This window comes from Equus asinus, chromosome 29, assembly GCF_041296235.1.
Source record: "Equus asinus isolate D_3611 breed Donkey chromosome 29, EquAss-T2T_v2, whole genome shotgun sequence".
NCBI classification, from domain to species: domain Eukaryota; kingdom Metazoa; phylum Chordata; class Mammalia; order Perissodactyla; family Equidae; genus Equus; species Equus asinus.
Genome location: NC_091818.1, coordinates 16,523,773 through 16,546,230, shown reverse-complemented (window position 1 = coordinate 16,546,230; position 22,458 = coordinate 16,523,773). Strand labels below are relative to the sequence as shown.

At 38.8% G+C, this 22,458-nt stretch overlaps 1 protein-coding gene across 29 annotated transcripts in view; it reads right to left on the bottom strand.

The window, feature by feature from the left end:
- PARD3 (par-3 family cell polarity regulator) overlaps positions 1-22,458 on the bottom strand; it is a 612,530-nt gene that overhangs the window by 13,670 nt on the left and 576,402 nt on the right. For all 29 annotated transcript variants that reach the window (XM_070501262.1, XM_070501252.1, XM_070501261.1 and 26 more), the window contains one exon: positions 4,353-4,473. In XM_070501262.1, the coding sequence (XP_070357363.1) occupies positions 4,353-4,473 (121 nt within the window). The remainder of the gene's footprint in view (positions 1-4,352; positions 4,474-22,458) is intronic.

Genomic DNA, 22,458 nt, shown 5'->3' with positions numbered 1-22,458 from the left:
CTATTAAAGGCCCCATTATCCCATCTATCAATCGTCTCAGCCAGCAAGTCTCCTTGTGGGCAACACTCAGGTACCTGCAAAGTTTTAACAGCATACTGTAACTTACGTCTGCAGCCTGCAATTTAATTCTTTTAAAAGCAACACTAAGTCCCGTCCATATCCGAGCTCCGTGATAACAACCCTCACCTCAGCTATTGTTCCATTATCCTAAGAAAGATTTAAAGCTACGTGCTGCTTTATTTATGTTGCACCCGGCCCTACGTGGAGAAGAACTTGCTATTTTTTCTTCTTCTTCTTCTCTTACTCAACTTGGGAGAGAATTCACTTCAATTACAGAGCCAAGGAAATTTTCTGGGCCTCTGCTCATCTAAAGACCTTTTGTGCCACAAATCAGCTCCCTTAGGCCCAAACATTATTTTGAACAAAAGCGCAGGAACAGGTGCATTCCATACTGCTGGAGTTTAGAGAGAACATTTTGGAAATGGATGAACCGAAAAGGGCTACTTGGATGAATTTTCTGCGGCATCTCGCTGCACGGAAAGTAACTGGCTTGGATATTTTCCTATACGATACATCTGGTGGCACTTTGTGTGTGGGCATTTCTAACAAGCACGACAGTTTCAACTAATATGGTCGAAGCTGTACACACAGCTTGAAGATGAGTTTGTGGTTCCTTAAAACTAAAATGATTACAAACCATCCCAGTGGGTGAGATCATGGTCTTATCCTTTCCAAACACAGTGACCTTTCAAGGTCAGAACACATACGGGAAAAGAAAAAAAGGTTCCAAGATACTCAGAGTTCATTTTGTAAAACAGATAATAGAAACCATAGACCACACTACATTTTGAACAACTGAGCAGCTCTTCTTAAGGCAACAATGACAATTGGTATGAAAATTAATACACCAAGTAGAATTACAGTCAGTGAGTTCATTTACATGATCGGCAGAATGGAGAGTACACTGCAAGATCCCAATTGTTTGAAAATTAAAAAAAATAAATAAAAAGCAAAGAAAAGGTCAACTTCTGACCCACCATTTAGGAAATTATTCCATCCCTGAGGAAATCAGCCTGTCATCCAAATAATTCACTGCTCAGTCATTACAGGAAATGATAATACAAGCCAACTTGTCTGTCTAAAGTTGCTATGGCATTTTGATACACAATAATTTGGCTTATGACCTTCAGTAGTTGAGTTTCTAAATGTATAAGATTTTCTCAAACATTTTTCCTAACATGATTGTTCACATTAAGTAGATAACATAGAAACGTATGCCAACATTTTCACCGCTCCCATTAAAAAAAAAAAATCTTATAAAGAAACCCAAATGGATATCAAATCATTTCCACATCTCTTAGTAAAAAACATCTAGAACTAAGAAGCAGGAAATGCTCGTTTACCCTCAAATAAACTTGGAAATCTTGCATGTGGATACAATGTCACCAACCAGAAATAAATCCACTCAATCTTAGTGCCCAAAGATATGTTTCTCTGTTTCCCAAAGTTATATATTTAAAATATATTCCAACTTCAAAGAGATGTTCTTTCAAGCCTTTCCTGACCACCCACAGTCGATCAGGGCACAGCTCCGCCGTGCTTAATACTCCACGCAGACCCCTGTCAGAAGCTGTGCAAAGTACTCCTTTCCTTTGTATCAGCTCCAGTGCAGACCTTTAAGGGCATTCTTTCTTTCCCATCTTTGTTCTCCAGCACCAAACACGACTAGAACGTAGTAAGCACTCAATAAATTCGATGCATTAAATAATTAATTAAAGAATACATGTTGGGAGCATGCTAGTTTGAAATCCACATTCCTGGTAAATTCAAATGGCATGACGCTGCTCCCCATGGTGCGGCCTGGAGAGTGAGAGATGTGGGGTTTTGCAGGTTGAACTGTGTGTGTGTGAGTGGTTGCTGTTTCCTCCTTCAGGCTGTCACTGTACTCATTCCTCCTTTCAATCCCTTTGTGCAAATACACGTAGTTAAGGATGTTTACCACACATCACAAAAGAATCCTTCCTTAAGAAATCTAGTGGGAATGGATAGAGTCAATTGTGCCAAACAGTATTAAGTAGATTAACATACTTCTGTCATGTTGCTACATGGGAATGACTCAATTTACTTAATCATCTAGAAAAATTAAATACGTTATTAAAAATACCGTTAATAGTAATATTGTTGCAGAGGACAATTACAGATTTTCGTAGATATTAAATCTGCTGAACCTGCGTGCTAAGTCCCAGAGTCAGACTCAGGCTAGGATTGATTTCATGAGGAGTGTTTACTCCTGGATGCTAGTCTATTGCCAACTGCCTGTACCAAGGCCCCGTCTTCCCCACCCGAACTAAGATAAAGCCCTTCCATTAGAACTGCTTCTCCCATTTGTCCTTCTCCTTTCACTCACAAAAGTAGGCTTCCACCAACTCCAATTTGATCACTAAATCCCAAGATCAAAGGCCTTTATAGTTTCTGGCTTTGTGTAGAATATGTTGCGGGTGTTGCATTTTAGGACGAAAAAGGACTTCAGGGATGATCTAAACTCTTGAGCAGTGCTTCTCAAAGTTGGATGTGTTTCAGAATGACTAGGAAGGCTTGTTAAAATATAGATTCCCAGGCCCCGGCCATAGAGGTTCAGATCCAGTAGGTCTGAGGCAGGACCCAAGAACATGCACTTATAACAAGCTCCCAGGTGACAGGACGGTGCTGGCCTGTGACCACACCTGGAGCTCTGCCCTACAGCAGCAGTCACCTGTGTGTTCAACCTGAGGAGCTCGCCTTACATCTGCTTTAGCTTACACACTCAGCTTCCTCTTAAATTTTCATTTTAATAAAGCATTTAATAACTGACCCTATTACATCTCCTCTAATGCTTCTGATTTACAAATAAGAGAACTGAGGCATGGAGAGCCAGGTGAGCTGGCTAGTGGGCCACTTCTGTCCCGATACCATCCTTCTTCAAACTTCCAATCTGGCACTGAAGGCTCTTACTTCATTCCCACCCTGCTCTCTCCTCCCCTACAACATAACCAACCTCCCAGTTCTACGTCAGTTGGGAAGTTTACCCTTCCCCAAATAAAACAGGATCATTTTTTCATGTCAAGCCTTTCCTGACACCATTCTTCCTCTCCCCTACTCTCCCAAAAATTTAGCGTAATTATATCCCCGACACTTTGAACTGAACTCATGAACTTTTTGAACCCTAATCACCTCTACTTGAGTAACTCACATGCATGGATGGCACGCCTTAGACCTCAACATCATCCAGCACTGTGCCACCTCCAAGATCCCGGACTCCAAAACTGTATTGTTTTGACCACAAGCTCCCAGGCTTTATAACCCCTAAACTGCTAACCCTTCTTGCATCCTCCAGGCAAACAGGGACATTCTTCCTTGAGCTGTACTTACCACCCTTCCCAGAGTGGGTGACGTGTCACCAGTATCCTCCTAGGACTGCAGAGTGCCTTCTTTGACTTTCTACCGTGGCCCTATCACAGAATTAATCTAAAAAACTGTTTTTTCTGTTCCTAGTCCTCTAAGCATTGTTGGCTATGGTCACATTACCATGTTGATTGGTATACCTCAGCTAGATTTTCCTACCTCAAGGAGCCTATTTATTCATTCCTAATTGACTCTCTCTCAAATTTCCAAAGAGTTCTTCAAAATTCCCATCGTCTCAGATTCCCAAATCCACTCCAATGCCTCCCATTCCCAGAAGTGCCATCATCTTCAGGGCAAAGCACAAGATCAGAGCACAAGTCTGGGGCTGCATTGGGCGGGCTTAGCATGCCACACTGTGGAATCCGGACTTCATCTGTGGGCATTGAGAAGCCACTCAAAGTTTTACTTCAGAAAGCTCACTGAGGTGGCTACGCGGAGGATGGACTCAAACAGGGACATAGACAGATCAATGGAGGGATTCCACAAAATCACAAAGGGGATGGGGGAAAAAAAGAATCAAGAATTACTAAACACTGCACTTTGTGTATAGTAGATACATGACAGACGTGTTGAACAAATTTATTCTGGCTCCGATTCTGAGAAAAATGTATATACAAAAATATTTACTAACTCTAAAAAAAATGCATGGTTGAGAGCAAGAATGCTTTTGCTATGTCTTGTCATAAGGCAAAGGAAATCTATTACGCAATGGACAGATGGTACAACAAGATATAAAATGAAATTAGCAATGATGAAACCCAGATGGAAATGAAGGAAAGGTCAGTATGTTAAAGGTCAAGGGAATGTGGCTCCATCTTGTCTCATTTCATAAAGGACTGAGGTCACAGCTTAGTGGCTTTTCCCGCAGGGAAATTGTGGGACTGCTCATTGCAGAAGAACCAGACACTCACCCAGGGTTGTTCAAAGCTATAGGTGCGTCTGCGATCTTCTACGTCTTCATCCTGCTTTGCTTGCTGAAATTCTTGCCGTAGACGCTGTATCCGATCATGGTTGCTAGGAGTTGATCTGTTGCTAAAAGAGGAAAGGGGCAACAATGAACGTCCTTCAGAAATACAATCTGTGAATTGCAGTTGCTAGGAAAAAAGGCTGCTTGCTGTGAAACGATGCTGTTTAAGAGGAAGTGAATTTTTAAAACAATATCTGCACATTTAAAATATGTTTTCATTTTGTTCTTATGATTAAGACTTACTAAAGTTATTTCAGACAGATATTTAAGACGGTGAGCAGTATTTTTAGACATTTCTTTCATACACAGTTCTTTAAAAGCTTCATTTCCTTTCTGTAATCTGGCAAGGTGTTGGCAGCAAAATTTTGGGGAAAGGACATTGCATTAAGAGTCAGAAAGCCAGAGTCCAGTCCCAGCTCCTCCACCTTCTGAGACTAAGGCCCTTCATGCCTCTGAGCTGTGGTTTCTTTATATACACAAGCGGACATAATCATCATCTTTGCTCTAAATATCTTACTTGCAGCAATCAAGTGAGATAACACCACATAATATAGCCTCACAAATGTACAGTGTTATTTTCATGATGCCATTACATGAAGTTTCGATTTATGAGTTATCAGAGGTCTATACACAAAATGCAACTCTCACAGCATAAATGAAAAGCATTTTAAAAATAAATTCAAGTGGTAGTTTGATTTAATCAGTTAATAATGATGTTGCCTTCTTTTATATAGCATTGAATTTTGCTTTATCTTCACAAAAAGCTTATAAGATAGGTGCAGAAGGCACGATTTCTCTCTCTCTCTCTCTCGCACACACACACACACACACACACACACACACACACATCTACAGATGTAGAAACTAATCTTTGAAGAAGACACGGGACTTGTTTGAAGTCTCCCAGCTGCCCAGTGGGGAAAGTGAGGCTAGAATCCAGATTTTTCTGGCTTGTAGTCTAGCCCTCATTTCACTATGCCACGTTGTATCACTTAGTAAAATATCTATCAGACTCCAAAGCTCTTCTTTTATAAAATCATGCAAATTTTCAAAACAGTATCTGCAAGAGTAATAGAGATGACCCAAATTAAATCAATCTTAAATCTCATGCACTTTTGGTCTGTTCCATTCCCTGAGCGTGAAATTGCATCCTATCAGGAAAGCTATTGAAGCACATTAGGCATATACTGTCTCCCCAACAGAACTTCAGACTTCTTGAGGACAAGAAGCAAGTCTTATGTTTATCATATGTACCCTCCAAGCTGCTAGCAGAATGGGAAGCTGTAAGCCATTAGGAAGATCAGGTCTCCTCGTTGAAAACACATTGCCCTGGTTACTCAGTGTGTATCTGGGTTCTTTTGGCTGCACACTCCTCTGGGTACTGTAATTTGTGAGAGGCAGCTTGGAAAGAGAAAGTCTGTCATAGTAGAGTATCTAAAATTCTCAAACTAACATATGTCTTTGTGTAATTCCACATATTTTGAAGAATTCCAAAGGCTTAAAAATCTCAAATTGAAAATGTTCATGTACAGGACTACAATATTAACATCATCCAAGAATATGGGACAGTCTTTCATCATTCAACCTACTGGGTGGGTCCCCATCACCTTTATGTTTCTATCAATCTCATTAGAGCTTCTGGAATATGTTGCCAATATATTCAATTTCATTATTTTCCCAGTCAATAAAAGCTTGTCATCCCTTCATTCTTCTCAGAAACCTCTTGAACTGATCCACCAGAGAACATTACAGGTGAATGGGTCTGTAAAATGTGCTACTTGACGGACGACAAGAGGCTTCAGTCCACATTTGGGGACAGTTTCAAAACTTCCCCTCCATACTTTTAAGCCAGGCAGGTTGTTATTCCCTTGGGGTTTTCAAAATATAGAGAGAGCATCTTATATTTTTGAACACATATATTTTCAATAATGGTTTCCTAATGTAACATCCAGTCTACTTTGTGATGGTACAAGCATGAGGAGAGTCAGATTCCTAAGACAAAGAGATAGGAAAGTGAAGATTCATTAGGTCTGCTGCCTGCTAGCTTACAACCTTTACTTTATAGTCTGCCATTGCTGCTTATTTTATATGTTGCTTTTCTAGGCTCTTTACTTTCCCCACACTAAGATAAGGCCAGTGGTCCCCTAGTAAAACTCCCAAGAAACAAATATTAAAAACCTTACAACCGTATATCGTTCATATGGTTTTGTCTCTCCTAAATTGTCTGCTCCTTCTGATCTGTCTAACCTGGGGTATACTGCCCTCAGGCTTGAGTCTGACCTATCTTTTCAGGCCAACATATGCTGCAAGAGAGGAGTTTGTGATGTGACTGATTAATTCTTTACGGACTAAGAATACTTTAATATTTGCATTTTTAATTATGCCAAGGAAATCTGGAAAACTAGAACAGAGGGCACAGCTTTAAGATCCAGAATTCACTGGAAGGGAGAACAACCCCTGGTTTTCTTTTTAACAAGGAGGTGCCATCTTGGTATACACCATCCTTCCCATAGAAGGAAGAACAAAATGGAAGGGAAGAGAGAAGGTACACAGCGGGGAGGGAATGCGTCAGGGCAGGCTTTCCCCAGTGCTCCGAAGGGGAGAGGATTATAATGTCTAGTACAAGAGAAGAGAAGCCACCACAGAAGAGAAGGAGGTAAATTTGCTCATATCTTTCTTTCTGGAATACTCTCTCCTTTTCTTTCCATCTTTCCAATTCCACCAGTAAGTCAAGGAAATCAAATTTCACTTCCTTGACGCCTTTCCTAACTATCCCAGCCCATGTTCATTTTTTCCTTTCAATTCCCCAATAGTAATGTCCTCTGACCCAAATACTGTTTCACAGTATTTACAGAACTTACATGTGTATGTGTTTCTCTCTCTTAAGTTTATGCCTGCATCACAACCATTTTACATGTACATAGTTTGTATGCTGCGTCCTGTGGCAGGGTAAATTGTTCAGCAAAGATTTATGAGGGACCGACTTTAAGGTGGTCCCCGATGCCCGCCTCCTGGTACTCACACCTCTGTGAAACCCCCCACAGGGCAGGGCCTGCGACTTGCTTCTCTCCAGTGAAATGTGTCAAATGTCAAGGAATGTATATGATTGCATTTATGTGATTACATAAGAATGCAGTGTCCTTCTTGCTAGTCCATCTCTCTCCTTTCTGGCTTTAAAGAAGAAAGGTGCCACGAATCTTACAGCTGCAAAGAACAGAATGAAGCCAACAGCTCCAGGAGCAGGAAGCAGACCTTTCCTAGTGGAGCCGCCAGGTGAGAAGCCAGCCTGGCTGACACCTTCATTGTACCTGGAGGAGACCCTGAGTGGAGGATTCAGCTAAGCGGTTGCCGGACTCCAGATCCACAAAAACTGATACAATAAATGTGTGTTGTTTTAAGCTGCTAAGTCTGTGATAATTTGTTATGCAGCAATAGAAAACCAATACCCATTGATGTTGGCCTTGGCCATGTGACTTGATTTGGTCAACAGGATGATAGTGGATATGATACAAAGAGTGGTCTGAAATGTGACTGCATGATGCGTCTGCTCTCTTATTGTCCATTCCAACAAAAGAAAACAAATAAACTCCCTAAACTTTCCTCCTTTAAACAGCCCCTGCCACCACTACCCCCATTCCATCACCTTAAACAATGTCAGGGGAGTCATACAAACTTGTTAAATGAAATAAAGTGGCCTAGAAGTGTATAGACCTATGCCCTGTCCACAGTTACAACCAGACAAATATTGTCTGTTGTAAAAGCATGTTGGTTAGAAGACCAGAATAAAAGAGAGGAATCATATTTTATGAATGAGTTTTTCCACTATCATTTATGTGGTTAGTCACTCCACAGTTTTGGTTTCTGAGAAAAAGTGATCAAAGTAAATACTCTTGCAGAAGATGTCACTGAAAAACAGTCAGTGCCAGATCTTAGCACATGAAACCAATCGAATGAGCTTTCCACTGAACACCAGGAGATAGCCAGGAATACCCCATAGAAATCTATCCAATTGCTTAGGGCGACTCCTTTGTCAACCTCCCCATCACTTCACCCAACATTCTCTACTCTGGCTCTGTGGCCTCTGAAAATCAGCCCTCCTGAGACCAAAGCAGCAACGTGAGTGTTTTCCTGGAGCATGGTGAAAACAGAGCTGCCACGCAGGTCTTTCGGTAAAACTGAACTCAAGGGCTCGCTCCTAGTCTCTTTCCGGCAGAGACTGACGACCCGCTGAGGTCTGGGTCAACGCACAACACACAAGGAGACATTCCTGGTTAAAACTGGTTTTCTTTAGTTTGCCAAGGGTCCAGGACCTTACAAATGTCCTTCAAATCCCCAATTTACAAACGGATAGGTACACAGTAAAGATTTTTGTTGACCATATCAACTTATATCTTTCGCCTTTTCATTTTGTGCTATATACTTCTCAGCCCTAGCAATTTATTTTTTGGCCTAAGTACGAAATTCTATTCCAAATGCTAGTGAATTTCACACCTGCACTTGGCATCTAATTACTGGGATGCAAAAGGGCATTATTCTTCTCCCAATTAAAAAAATACAAAAGTCACTTTCCAAATTATATCTGAGATCTTGGAATTAACGCTACTCCACCCTCAAAGCATTTTCCTGTCCATGTATTTCCATCACTCTCCTGGGTCTTCCATGAGCACGCCAGAGAAGAAAAACACGAGAGTCTGCTGACTGCCAAGTTCCCTGCTTAAGGAACACTTTCTCCTGCACCTGCCAGCGCTTCAAAGTGCTATCATCTCCCAGATCCTGGGATTCCACAGCAAGACTTCTGAAACATTATGGTCTGTATCCCAGCACACTTAGAAAGGAGAAGACCACAAGTTATAGCTTCCAGGACTCCATTCATTTATACTCAAAGATCCTGTTTTCTTGAACTCTGACTTCTCTAAGCCTTGATGATATGTATAGGTAACCACTCAACCTTCACAGGAGGTTCCTGTGTTTTAGTCTCTTATTTAAGGGAAACCATCTTTTTATCGACTTCTTTGGTAGTTACACAAATGGCAAGACTAAAGATCCAGCCCATTATGAAAACAGCCCACACTATTATTTTTCTAAACATTTTCATTGGAGAAAAATTAGACCACCTTCCCCCCTTCCTTGCCCAATTCCTAATTCTTCTTGCATCTTAGGAAGGGAAAAACTTCCAGTCCTTTCATCTGTACCAATGGCAAGTCTAAAATTCAGCTATTTCACGGATGTCACTTAAAACAGACACCAGGACTGGAGTCGGCAAAAAGTGACACTGGAAAAAACATATGTAGGGCAGACCTGTCACAGAGCTTTGGAAACAGGCAGCCAGCAATGACCACAAGTGTCTCAGATCATTAAGCAATGTCTTACTGTGATGTCATGCACGGATGTACAGAGTTGTAATCCTTTCAAAACAGACAGATTGTCAGCATGATAAAGTGGATATAAACAAGTTCTTGAACAGGGCTGGCTAAAGCGTTGGGGGCAGAAATGTCACTGAACTAAAAAGGGATGATAGAACAACTAGCAGGAACTGAACACAAGCAGAGACGACAGGTAAACACCATTCTTCCCACTGAGAAAGCTTCCGATACTGATTAGCCATTCCATAAAATACGCCTGGTCTTGAATCGCCAAATAGTTATAATCTACAGATGTCAGCACTGAGTTCTTAATTGCCGTACATGAATGAGCAAACTCAGGTTTCTCATTAAACCCATTACATCCCGTATGTTAAAATGGAGCACTTGTCACGTGATTTCTTCCCTGGCACTCAAATCAGAGGCATTCTTTGTGAAATCCTCGGTACAGACAGAGAAGCAGAGAGATGTTGCTAGCGGGTGTGGGGCAGGTTCCTGTTCCTAAAAGTGTGCTTACTCTTAGAGGAGAAAACCTCTAAGTGGCAACGAATTTGTTGCCTAAATTTTAATGATGGCTACCTTGTGCCTCCATCTTTGCTTTCTTAAGACAGACTAAAGTGGTGTCACCCCTCTGTGAAAGCTTTTGCTTTTCTTAGAGGAACCTAGAGCACTTTCTCCCATTGTGCACAGGTTTGCCTCCTGTCACCTGAAGACACAAAAACTGCTAAATTAAAAAGTGAAGGAGGCAACAGACCAAAGAGCCATGGAAAAGCGAACTCTGAACTTTCAAGCATTAGAGCAACCTAGCTAAGAAGACTGGGGTTTTCTGCAGTGGCTCTATCTTGCAGGCTGGGAGATTTATGAGGAGTGGGCAAAAGGGTGGGAGGGTTAAACCAAGAAATGTATCAATTACCAAACTACAAATAAAAATAGCTCCTCTGCACAAGCTTCATTAAGTTTTATCAGCAAGTGTCTTGGGGTTTTACACTCAAACCACAGGTCATAAATTCACAGTAAATCCCCCATATGTGCACCAAACACCTGAATTCAATTTCTCTTCTGGTTGTGAAGGAGGAATGTGGTGCTCAAATTAATTATGCATGCAAAGTTAGTTTTTAACAAGGGCAGCCTTTTTGAGATGAAGGTATTTATAACATCTGAAATTTGGGGATAGATCTTCCTTTAATCCTAGCATTTTTATATTAGTATATAGGTATAAATTCTCTCTTCCAAGCTTGAACAATGAAAAAATAAGGTTGGTAAATATCTTGTTATAATGTTTGATATAGATAATAGATAATCCCAGACATTTGTGAGATGTTACAAATGGTCTTAATATTTACTTTAAGGGTTTTAGACAAATATTTCTGTGGGTACATACAAATCACCTTGAATTACAGAGAAAATCTAAAGTGAAGTCAAATGGCTATATGTGTCCATGTGTCCATACGAAATTAGCTACTTAGCAAATATCATGTCATTTTCAGTTTATTTTCCATTTTACTCATCATCTGTAATCTGAAAAGAATTATGAGAAATTTATGCAAATCCCAAAGGCACTCACTTTCCTCAGCTGATAAAATTCATTTTCAGATTCTGACATCCATGATTTGTTGTCCATTTCACACCAATTTCAGTGTAATAAATCATAACAAATTAAAAACATACAGCTACGTTCTCTGGGTTAAAAAGGTGGTCTGCAAAGCTGTTAATACTGCATTTGCTTCTGATGTGACGAGTCACAGGGAGGGTCACCTGCCTCCATCAGAAAGACTCAGGACTGGATCTCACTCTGAGTCCCTCTGTGGCCATTCAGTAACAGGGCTATCATTTTATAAGCAGCAAATCTCAGGAATGCACCCCTTGCCCCATTTTATTACTATCATCACTCTTCCTTATTAGCCTGTCACTGGTCTCAGGCAGAAGTGAGAAAAATTTAGCTTTACTTTTTGAGGGGAATTCCTCCAGCTAAAAAGAACACACACGTGCACAGACATACATAATTTCAGGACCCAACAATAAATACACAAAAAAAAGACATTCTATTGTGAGCCTGAGGTAGCTTTTCCTGACCAGTAAATTTCACAGAAATAATTCAACTTGGTTTCTACCCAAAAGGATTAGTAGATCTATTGCAGCCACACCTCCAATGAGGCATTTGCTTAAAACTCATCATGAAAGTAATATTATACAGCAAGCTTTAAAAAACTATCGATACAAAACTCATCGTCAAAGTTTTTATTTCAGAAATCATAGTCTAATAAAACTTTGTAACAAATGACCTTTGAATATTGCAAGAGTGAATGTTAGAATCTAAAATTCCAGAGATGATGGAAAAATCCAGATTGAACCTCCACGGGCCACTGTGTGGGAAACGGGCAAAGAGATGCAGGCAGAAGTTCTTTCTCACCTCTCTCGTCTTCCTGACGCCCCAGCAGGCAACTCTGCTTAGCTTTAAACGAATAAATGACGGAGAGAAAATGCTTTGCAGGATGTCTATGAATTTAAATGCACTCTTGAAACTAAGATGTTACTGCCTGGAAGAAGCCACATATGTCATTTTTCTTTGCACAATGCAAGAAGCAGTTCTAATATGGGGTCAATGCCCAAAGCGCACTTACTTTTTGTAGATCGTGTGATTTTCCTGAGCTGTCTGATAAACGACAAGGACATGTAAAGGTATTCTAATGGGTTAGAGAGCTGAAGAAAGTTTACGCATTATACTATTCATTCAATAAAACCACTGGGGATACGAAGGTTAGCCCGTTGTGACCCACAGCCTGTGCTTCAAACCAAAATATACATTTGGGTGACTGAATAAAGAGCACAAGGATTTCAATATTATAGGTGAAAGCTTGAAAACTAAAAGAAGAGTGAAAATCAGGAATACATTATGAAAATCTGAAATAGAAAAGCAATGGAAATTGAATTACAAAACCTGATGAGTTTTGATGACAAAATAAAGCGATTATCATGTTCTTTTTCACATTAGAGAGGTTTTATCATACAAGCATAGAAACTAATTATACAAGCATTATTTTAATTCTTTAATCATGAAATGATTACATAGAATTCAAGGGTAACATTTTCTTTGTTTTTGCATTCTCTGTCTTTAATGACAGCATAATTGCAAAATACTATAGGAAACTAAGCTATTTTTTTAGGATAAAAATTTCAATGCAGTGTAGTGCTTAATACTCATGTCACAATTCTAAATTATGGCTAAATTCTCTACGGCTTTCCTGAAATGACTTAAAATAGAAAAATGATCTAACAGGAGAAATAGTGCCTGTAGGTTTCATGAGTGGCTAATGGAAATATTTTTGAGAACTAGAATAAAAGTAGAAACATACATTTATTAGTTTTCTAAAAAAATAGAACATTGGATGTACCTAAATAAAGAGTTCATATGTATTATTTTTAAACATTTGAAAGATCACTAGAATATTTTTCTTGACTGGCAATTTTTTTACTTCCATTTATGCTCTTAACTTAGGAAGGAGGACCTGGCCCCCCACTTCTGAAAACGTCGACCATGAAAACCCTGTGAATAGCAGTGGAACATGTCTGATCGAGCGCCGGAAGGTGGAGGATGGTGCAGAAAGGCCAGGCAGGGTTCCGCTCTGCTGTCCCAGGGTGCTAGGAATCAGAATCGACACTAACAACAAATGCTCTTAATTAATTTCAAAATTATTAGTTAATAATTTGCTAGGCTTTTCTTCTATTCATGATTTGGCCACGACCCAACTTACAAATTATTATCTGGATAGAGAAAATAAATGAGCTAGAAACATCAATCAATTTAACTTCTGCATTAATGTTTAGCTGAATTACTATGAGAAAACACAAAAAGTGTGACCATATTGTTTTGGAATTATTGACAGATTTTGAAAATGGCTTGCATCATTCTTTTGTAAATTACATTTTTTCAAAGTAATACATATGTATAGCTTATATTTAAAAATGTTAACTAAAAGGTTTAAAATAAAAGAATCCTCTGCTTCATCACGTCTTGTCCCCCTGACTACTTAATCCCAAGAAACACTTTTAAGGCGTTTAGCTATCTTCTCCAATATTTCTTTTTAACTCCACCTGAGATCACTCCTAACTCCTAGTTTGTGATACACTCTTGTCAACGATTCTCGCGCGGCGCAGTTTCTTTCATTTAGTTAGTGATTTTTAATACTGTACTCAATATTACTAAAAGTATATTATCAATATGATCCATTACATCAAACAAAAGCTAGGGATTTAACAATAATCCATATCCAACCAAATACCTCTGCTATTTAGTTACAGATTTCTGAATAATGTATTTATACCACTATCTCCTGATGCCTTCATTGTAAACATTATCTGTTGACTTCCTATGAAGGCAGATGAAGCATTGGCGCTTACACACTGCAATCGCAACTCCCACTCCCAGTTCTCATCGCTCACGTCCTCCCAATATAGTTAGAGCACATTTTAAATGATTTTTTAGTGTTTACATTATTGATGTAAATACTGCTCTGCTCACTGCTAATTCAAGTGGAGCACAATGAGTACAATTCCTTTCTTCTATGACATTCTTGGTTTTTCTCTTGCTTAGTTGTCTTAGGGCCTGTGTATAATTTTTTTCCACCCTCCATAGCCTTTAAAAAGAAACACTTTACACTTTAGAGCAGTTTTAAGTTCATAGCAAAATTGAGTGGAAGGTACAGAGATTTTCCATATATGTCCTGCCTCCACACATGCACAGCCTCACCCATTATCATTCACCAGATGGTACATTTGTTACAATTGATGAACCTACATTGACACATCATTATTACCCCTAATCCATGGTTTGCATTAGGGTTCACTCTTGGTGTTGTCTATTCTATGGGTTTCGACAAACATATAATGACATGCATATATCACTACAATATCATACAGAGTATTTATACTACCCTAAAAATCCTCTGTGTTCTGCCTGTTCTTCTTTCCCCCACTCTCTCCCCCTGGCAACCACTGATCTTTTTACTGTCTCCACAGTCTTGCTTTTTCCAGAATATCATATAGTTGAAATCATATAGTATGCAGGATTTTCAGAGTGCCTTCTTTCACTTAGTGATGCATTTAAGCTTCCTCCGTTTCTTTTCATGGCTTGATAGCTCATTTCTTTTTAGCACTGAATAATATTCCATTGTCTGACGTATCACAGTTTATTTATCCATTCACCTACTGAAGGATGTCTTGGTTGCTTCCAGGTTTTGGCAATTATGAATAAAGCTGCTATAAACATTCTTGTGCAGGTTTTTGTGTGGACATAAGTTTTTTGACTCTTTTGAGTAAATACCAAGGAACACTATTGCTGGGTTATATGGTAAGAGTATGTTTAGTTTTGTCAGAAATTGCCAAAGTGTCTTCCAAAGTGCCTGTACCATTTTGCATTCCCACCAGCATTCCTGTTGCTCCACTTTCTCACCAGCATTTGCTGTTGTCAGTCTTCTGGATTTTGGCCATTCTAATAGGTGTGTAGTGGCATCTCATTGCTGTTTTAATTTGAATTTCCCTGATGTCATATGATGTGGAGCATCCTTTCATATGCTTATCTGCCATTGTATGTCTTCTTTAGTGAGGTGCCTGTTAAGGTCTTTGGCCCTTTTTAAAATAGGGTTCTTGGTTTTCTTATTGTTGAGGTTTAAGAGTCTTTGTATATTTTGGATAACAGTCTTTGATCAGATGTTTCTTTTGCAAATATTTTCTCCCCCTTTATAGTCTTTTTATACAAATTTCCACAAGATCAAACCTATCATAGCTTATCAGTTTCCATTTTTATCTTGCAGACCTGCAACCTCAAGCGCTCTTCCCACTGCTCCAGTCTGCACTGCTTCTGCAGTTCTGCACAGCACAAGTCCTGGCACCTCCCTGCCTCATCAACCCGGGATTTGTTAGAGCACACATTCCGTAGCTTCCTAAAGGGGGATGTATTAGAAGTAAAAAATGTTGTCTTCCCATGCTTAAAACACATTGATTCTGCCATCCCCACTCATGGACAGTTTGGGGAGGTGTGACAGTGCAGGTCAGAAAACATTAAGCTGCAAATGTTTGGAGGTGCAGCTCCATTGTCTTCTGGCTTCCAGCGTTGCTGCTGAGAAATCTCATTACAGTCTGATTCCCAACTCTTTACTGCATACTTTTTGAAGGCTCCTCTCTTTATTTCTGGTATTCTGAAACTTCACAATGATGTTCCCTTTTTGAAATAGACTTTTCTGGGCACTAGGTGATGCTTCAATCTGGAATCCTAAGTTCTCCAGTTCTGGGGAAATTTCTTGTGTTATTTCTCTGTTAATGTCTCCATCACTCTCTCTGTTCTCTCTTTCTAAAAAGCATATTAGCTATATGCTTGACCTCCTCCTTCTCTTTCTTTCCCATTATATTGCTCTTTGTCTTATGTCTCATGTTTTATTACTTTTTGGGAAATTTCCTCAACTTTATCTACTAAGCCTTCTATTGTGTTTCATAATGCTGCTTTCATATTTACTAAGTCAAAGAGTTCTTTCATATTTTCTTAAGAGTCCTTTCCAATAGCCTCCTGTTCATGTTTGGTGGTTGGAATTATCTTCTCTTATTTCATGGTGAGTATTACTTACGGTTTTTAAATATTTTCTCTTCTCTTTCCTGTATTTTCTGTTTCTTCCAAGTTCTTCTCTTAAGTTTCTGGTTGTTGTTGTTTTGGTCTCTGTCTTCCATAATTCAGGCTTTCTTCAAATGTTTGATATGCTTGCCTATCCTTTCCTATTTGAGAGTAGGCACTAAAAAGCAGATGAGTCATTGTGTGCATGGGTGGGGCTTATGAAATGCTGGACATTACTCCTGCAGGCTGGGCTGAGAGCCAATTCTTTGGCTGGGCATCCCCACATGTGAGTGTATGACAGTTCCTTCTCGGGGGCCATTCCATGTCTTCAGAGGAAAATCCACCAGTCTTTGGTCTGGGGTTCATTGACTTGGTTCTTGCCATTCTGTGGTTATTCTCTCATCATATATGGTAATAAAAAGATATACTCATTTTCATAAAAAACGGAGATAATATTTCTGCTTCTTTTTGTTGCTTTGGAATGATTTTCCAGAAAAGAGTAAGAAATATCTTTATTCCCTATGTTAAGATTGGACTTTCCAATTTGTATTATTCTTAATTCTCAATTCTTTTCAGATAAAAAAAAATATCTTTTCAAGAATGAAACAGGGATTTGCATACTTACATTATTATTTTTTAAGTATATGAAAGATATGGATACAAATTTTCCAAAATAATAATAGTTGATTATAATTACAGGATAGTATCCACTATTCCCAACAAACTTTAGGGTTATTTCTTTGCTTTTTTAGATTATACATATACATTTAGATTATATAGAGAGATAATATATAAATTAAATATACTATATAGATATGTTTTATATACATACTATTTTAGAATATATATGTTTATATGTGTTATATGTTTATATATATATATGTTATATATGTTTATATATGTGTAAATATATATTAGATGTGTATGTATAGATATATTACTTTGGAGACTAAATCTTTAAAGCATTGAATTTGTAATCTACAAAGCTGCAAATATAAGTAAATCCTATTTTTATGATTTAGCTAAGTCCTCCAAACTTTTTCCCCCGAAACACATGTTCTGGTATTATACCCAAAATAGTTTTCCTTTCTTTGACATGTGATTAAATGCACAGTTTGGCTTTAGATGTTTATTACACAGGTTTACTCCCACTGGTCAATGTGGTGATTATGATTTATAATTTTTAATCCTCTGTTTCAATATTTCCTAGCCTCCACTCTTAATTCTCCTGCCAAATAGTGACCAGCTCCCATTTGGATCTCTTAAAATGATTCCACTGGTGCTCATGGAGAAGAATGTTCCCACAGTGCAGTCCTACCACAGCTACAGCTTGCTTGGAGAATACAGTTCCAGACTCCACTGAATCTCCACCACACACCAAGCTGCTGTCATTTTCTAAGAGATATCATAGTTTTGTAGCTAGTCCATGTGAATTAACGTAAGCAAACTGAACCTGCTATAAGACCCCATATAATCATAGTGTTAGAAGAACCAGTTGACACTCCGATTACCTATAAGTTTACCAAAAGACTTTTCTGTTTGTTTGTCTCCATCTTTGTGTTTGAAAATCCTTCTAGAAAGCACTAAAAGTCTCTTCCATCTTGGAAAGAAGGAATAATGGATATTATTTAACTTTTTAAAAAAGTTTTAAGATTCTCATGACCTTTAGTTCTCATTATTGAGTACTGTGAGTAGAAAAAAGGATGAAATTGAGCTCAATATCATTCTATTGATGACAGGATATTACCCCAAAACCCTTTTGCTTTCTCATTGATCATTTTCTTTTGACAAACTCCCAGTAGCAGCACTGTTGTAGACATCTACCTCTTTCTCCTAAAAGTATAATTTAAAACCACATTGGCTAGCTGCAGGTTTGTGCGCTGGGTGGGCTTCTAGTTAATTGAGACTTTATTGTATCATGTTGCTTAAACATGATTTTAAAATTATATTGTAGCTGAACAAAATGAGAAAAAATCTTTCCTTCTTTGTGAGAGTATTCCTAGAAGAGATTCTTTTCTCTAGTTTGACTTTTTCTCTCTCAAATTCAGGTATTTTCAGATTTCTAAAAACAAATCAATAATATTGAATTCCAGACACAATTTAAAATGTGGATAAAAACACTGTGACCTTTATAAGTTGATTCATATGCAAAATTTTCACTTCTCTATGTCTAAAATGCTGTTCAAAGACTTTAATTTGATACTTTACAAACTTAAATATCTTTCTTTTGAAGAAAAAAATCTAAATTTAACATGATTACAGATTTTAATAAAAATTTGTTTTTCTCAATAAACAGAATATTTGATCTTTCAATTAATAGCAAAGAGGTGGAAAACAGGTAGAGTAACCACCCAGCCAAGGTGGTACTGAGTCATGAGTAGAAAGGGCAAAGGTCACAGGAATTCAGGTGCACATTTCAAAACCAGCCTTGAAGCCTGAAGGCTCACCGAGGAGGGGTTGAGCCAGCTTCTGCCTGAGAACAGAGGAGAAAGGAATAGAGCAAAATATCTGTCAAAACTCAGCAGGATCCTTTATAAGCGGATTGTAACACTGCCCTTCCTATATTTTTATGTTCAACTGATGTCCCAGTACTAGGGTGCAGGGAAGGTAAACCAAGATCAAATAGAATTAATTATGTGTGCAGTAGCAAAAGAAGCCTAGAATGAATATAGAAAGATATTGACATAGTCATTGACAGAGACAGACATAGTCATAAATTTAGATATAAGTATCAGCAATTTTCTAACAGGCATCTATAGTATACAGTTTGGGATATCTTCTTGAGTTGCAAAACAAAGATTTAGAAAATATGTATTGAAATATTACCCGTGTTTGTGGCAAACCAACAATCTGATGTGAAGCTACACGGAGACTCAGACGTCACAGGCCTCTGCAGCTCTCATTTTGTTTTGTCTTTTCTCATATGGTAATGTCTCTACAGACTGGCACTCATATTGTTTCATTTTGATATCATAATAGTGTCTCCATGGATTTTGGCTGACATTTTGTTTTGACATTATGCTACAAAAGACCTCCACTGACATTTCATTTTGTCACTGCAACAATGTTTCTATAGGTTTCTACTACATTATTTTGTTTTGACATCAAAATGTCACCTCCATGGTCTTGGCCTGACACTATCTAGAGAACTTTATGAAGAGGTATGATGTCTGTGGAATAGATGGGTAAAATGAAGAACACGATAAACTTGAGAGTGTTTTTGATAAATACAAATTCACATGATACTTAATACAAAATTTTCAAAATTGTTTCCATGGAGTCATTAGGGTTGAATACAACATGGATTCAGTTAAGGTGTTGCTTCTCCATCTTTCCAATAAAGAGAAACCCTAAAGGTACTTTTACATGTCAAAAACTTCACAGAAGTAATTCTCTACCCTTTTGTTGTCAGAATCAAGTTTTCTTTTCTTTTCTTTTTGTTAAAATTAATATAGTCTGTTTTTTTGTGTTGAAAACTGAACTAAAATGTAAAATGTATGTGTGAAGGAAACAATTATGACTGTATTTCATTGAATTTAAGAAACTGTTGATCATGACACATTTTATATATCTCTAAGAAAGAAAGAAAATGCTGCCAATTAAACTGACATTGATTGTAAGAAGTATCTTGATATCAGAGATTTTAAATTGTGAAAAAATGTGAATCTTATAATTGGTGAAAAGTGGTAGTGATATGGCATTTGGTAAAATCAATATTACCCAAAAAAGGTGATAAAAATAATTGACGACTGTTTGAGTATTTTTTCTTAAAAATCATGGGATAGGGGAGTGACCTCAGCATCATGACAGAGTGAACCGGCCCGGGACTCTCTCGCCTCCAAAATACAACAAAAAGGGACATCCACAGTCCAACTGAAGACATCATAACAACACAAAAACCTCGGAGAGACATCCAGCCACACAATGAGGGCAGAGAGGCTGGAGCCCCCCTTGGAGGAGCTGGAATGGGGTAAGAGAGAACTCTGCTCCCTCCCCTAAAGACTGCAATCATGGCCATGGGAGGACCCATGACAGCAGGAGCAGGGGAGGGGTCACACATCCGCAAGATCACCCAGGATGCCCTAGCACCCTTGCAGCCTACAGGGAAGCCCTCTAACGGGGTGAAAGCTTTTGCGGGGGGAGGGATGATCTCATCAAGCCAAGACCCCAGGAGACCAGATGGCGAGAGCTGATCAAGAAATCCCGGACTGCACACAGGAGAAAGTGCCCCTCCCCCGCCCCCTGTGGTACCATCTGGGCTGAAGGCAGAGGGCTCAGAATATGCGGCTCTCGACCCCCACCCAGTGGTGATAGGCGGCAACGGCAACCGAATGATATCAGAATGAGAAAGACCCGACCTTCCAACGTCAGGCACCAAATCTCCAGACCAAAGAGAAAACAACAAGTACCCAGAACTCAGCCCTGAGGACACAGAAATATGTAAGCTAAAAGACAATGAATTCAAAATAGCTATCATCAAAAAACTCGATGAGGTAAAAGAGAATGTAGAGAAACAATTCAACGAGTTCAGGAGCTACTTCAAAAAAGAGATTGAAACTATAAAGAAGAATCAATCAGAAATATTAGAGATGAAAGACACAATGGAAGACATAAAACAAAATACAGATTCCCTGAATGCTCAAGCAGACATCATAGAGGAGCAAATCAGCATAACCGAAGATAGACACATTGAAATGCTCCAGACAGAGGAGAGAGAACTGAGACTAAAAAGAAATGAAGAAAGTCTCCGAGAAATATCCAACTCAATGAGGAAATGCAACATAAGAATTATAGGTATTTAGGGGCTGGCCCCGTGGCCGAGTGGTTAAGTTCGCGCGCTCTGCTGCAGGCGGCCCAGTGTTTCGTTGGTTCGAATCCTGGGCGCGGACATGGCACTGCTCATCAAGCCACGCTGAGGCAGCGTCCCACATGCCACAACTAGAAGGACCCACAACGAGGAAGATACAACTATGTACCGGGGGGCTTTGGGGAGAAAAAGGAAAAAATAAAATCTTTAAAAAAAAAAAAAAAAAAAAAGAATTATAGGTATTTAAGAAGGAGAAGAGAAAGAGAATGGAGCAGAAAGTGTGTTCAAAGAAATAATAGCAAAGAACTTCCCAAATCTAGGGAAAGAGAGGGAAATCTGTGTGGAAGAAGCTTCCAGATCTCCTAGATTTGTCAATGTAAAAAGACCTACTTCAAGGCATACAGTAGTAAAACTGGCAAAAATGAATGACAAAGAAAGAATACTCAGGGAAGCAAGGCAGAAGAAAATAACCTACGAAGGAACCCCTATCAGGCTTTCAGCAGATTTCTCTGAAGAAACCTTACAAACTAGGAGAGAATGGGATGACATATTCAAAACTTTAAAAGACAGGAATCTTCAGCCAAGAATACTCTATCCAGCAAAAATATCCTTCAGATACGAGGGAGAAATTAAATCTTTCCCAGACAAACAAAAGCTAACGGACTTTGTAGCCACAAGACCACCCCTTACAAGAAATACTCAAGAAGGCCCTCATACCTGAAAAAAGAAAAAAAAGTAAGAAAGGGGTCACAAAACACAGAGTAAGGAGATAAATAGGTAGACAGAATCAGAATAGGATAGCAAACATTCAACTATAGCATTAGGCTAAAGGGAAGGAAAACACCAAAAACAAAGACAATCTTGTCACTTTAACCACAGACTCACAACACAAGTTGGAATAAGATATGAGAAACACAACTCAGGAGGGGAGGGGGAAAGGGACTGAATCGGTATAGACTAAGGAAATAAGAGGCCATCAGAAAAGGGACTATGTTATCCATGAGATTCTGAATACAAACCTCAAGGTAACCACTAAACAAAAAAGCAGAACGGAGACACAAAAAATAAATAAGGAACAAAGAAACACATCATAAAAAACTTCATAATTCAATGGGTAGACCAAAACACACAGGATGAGAAACAAAGTAAATGCAGGAAAACCAGAAAACGAATGATAAAATGAGAGCATTAAGCCCTCAAACATCAATAATCACCCTAAATGTAAATGGGTTGAGTTCTCCAATAAAAAGACAGAGTGGCAGGATGGATTAAAGAACAAGAC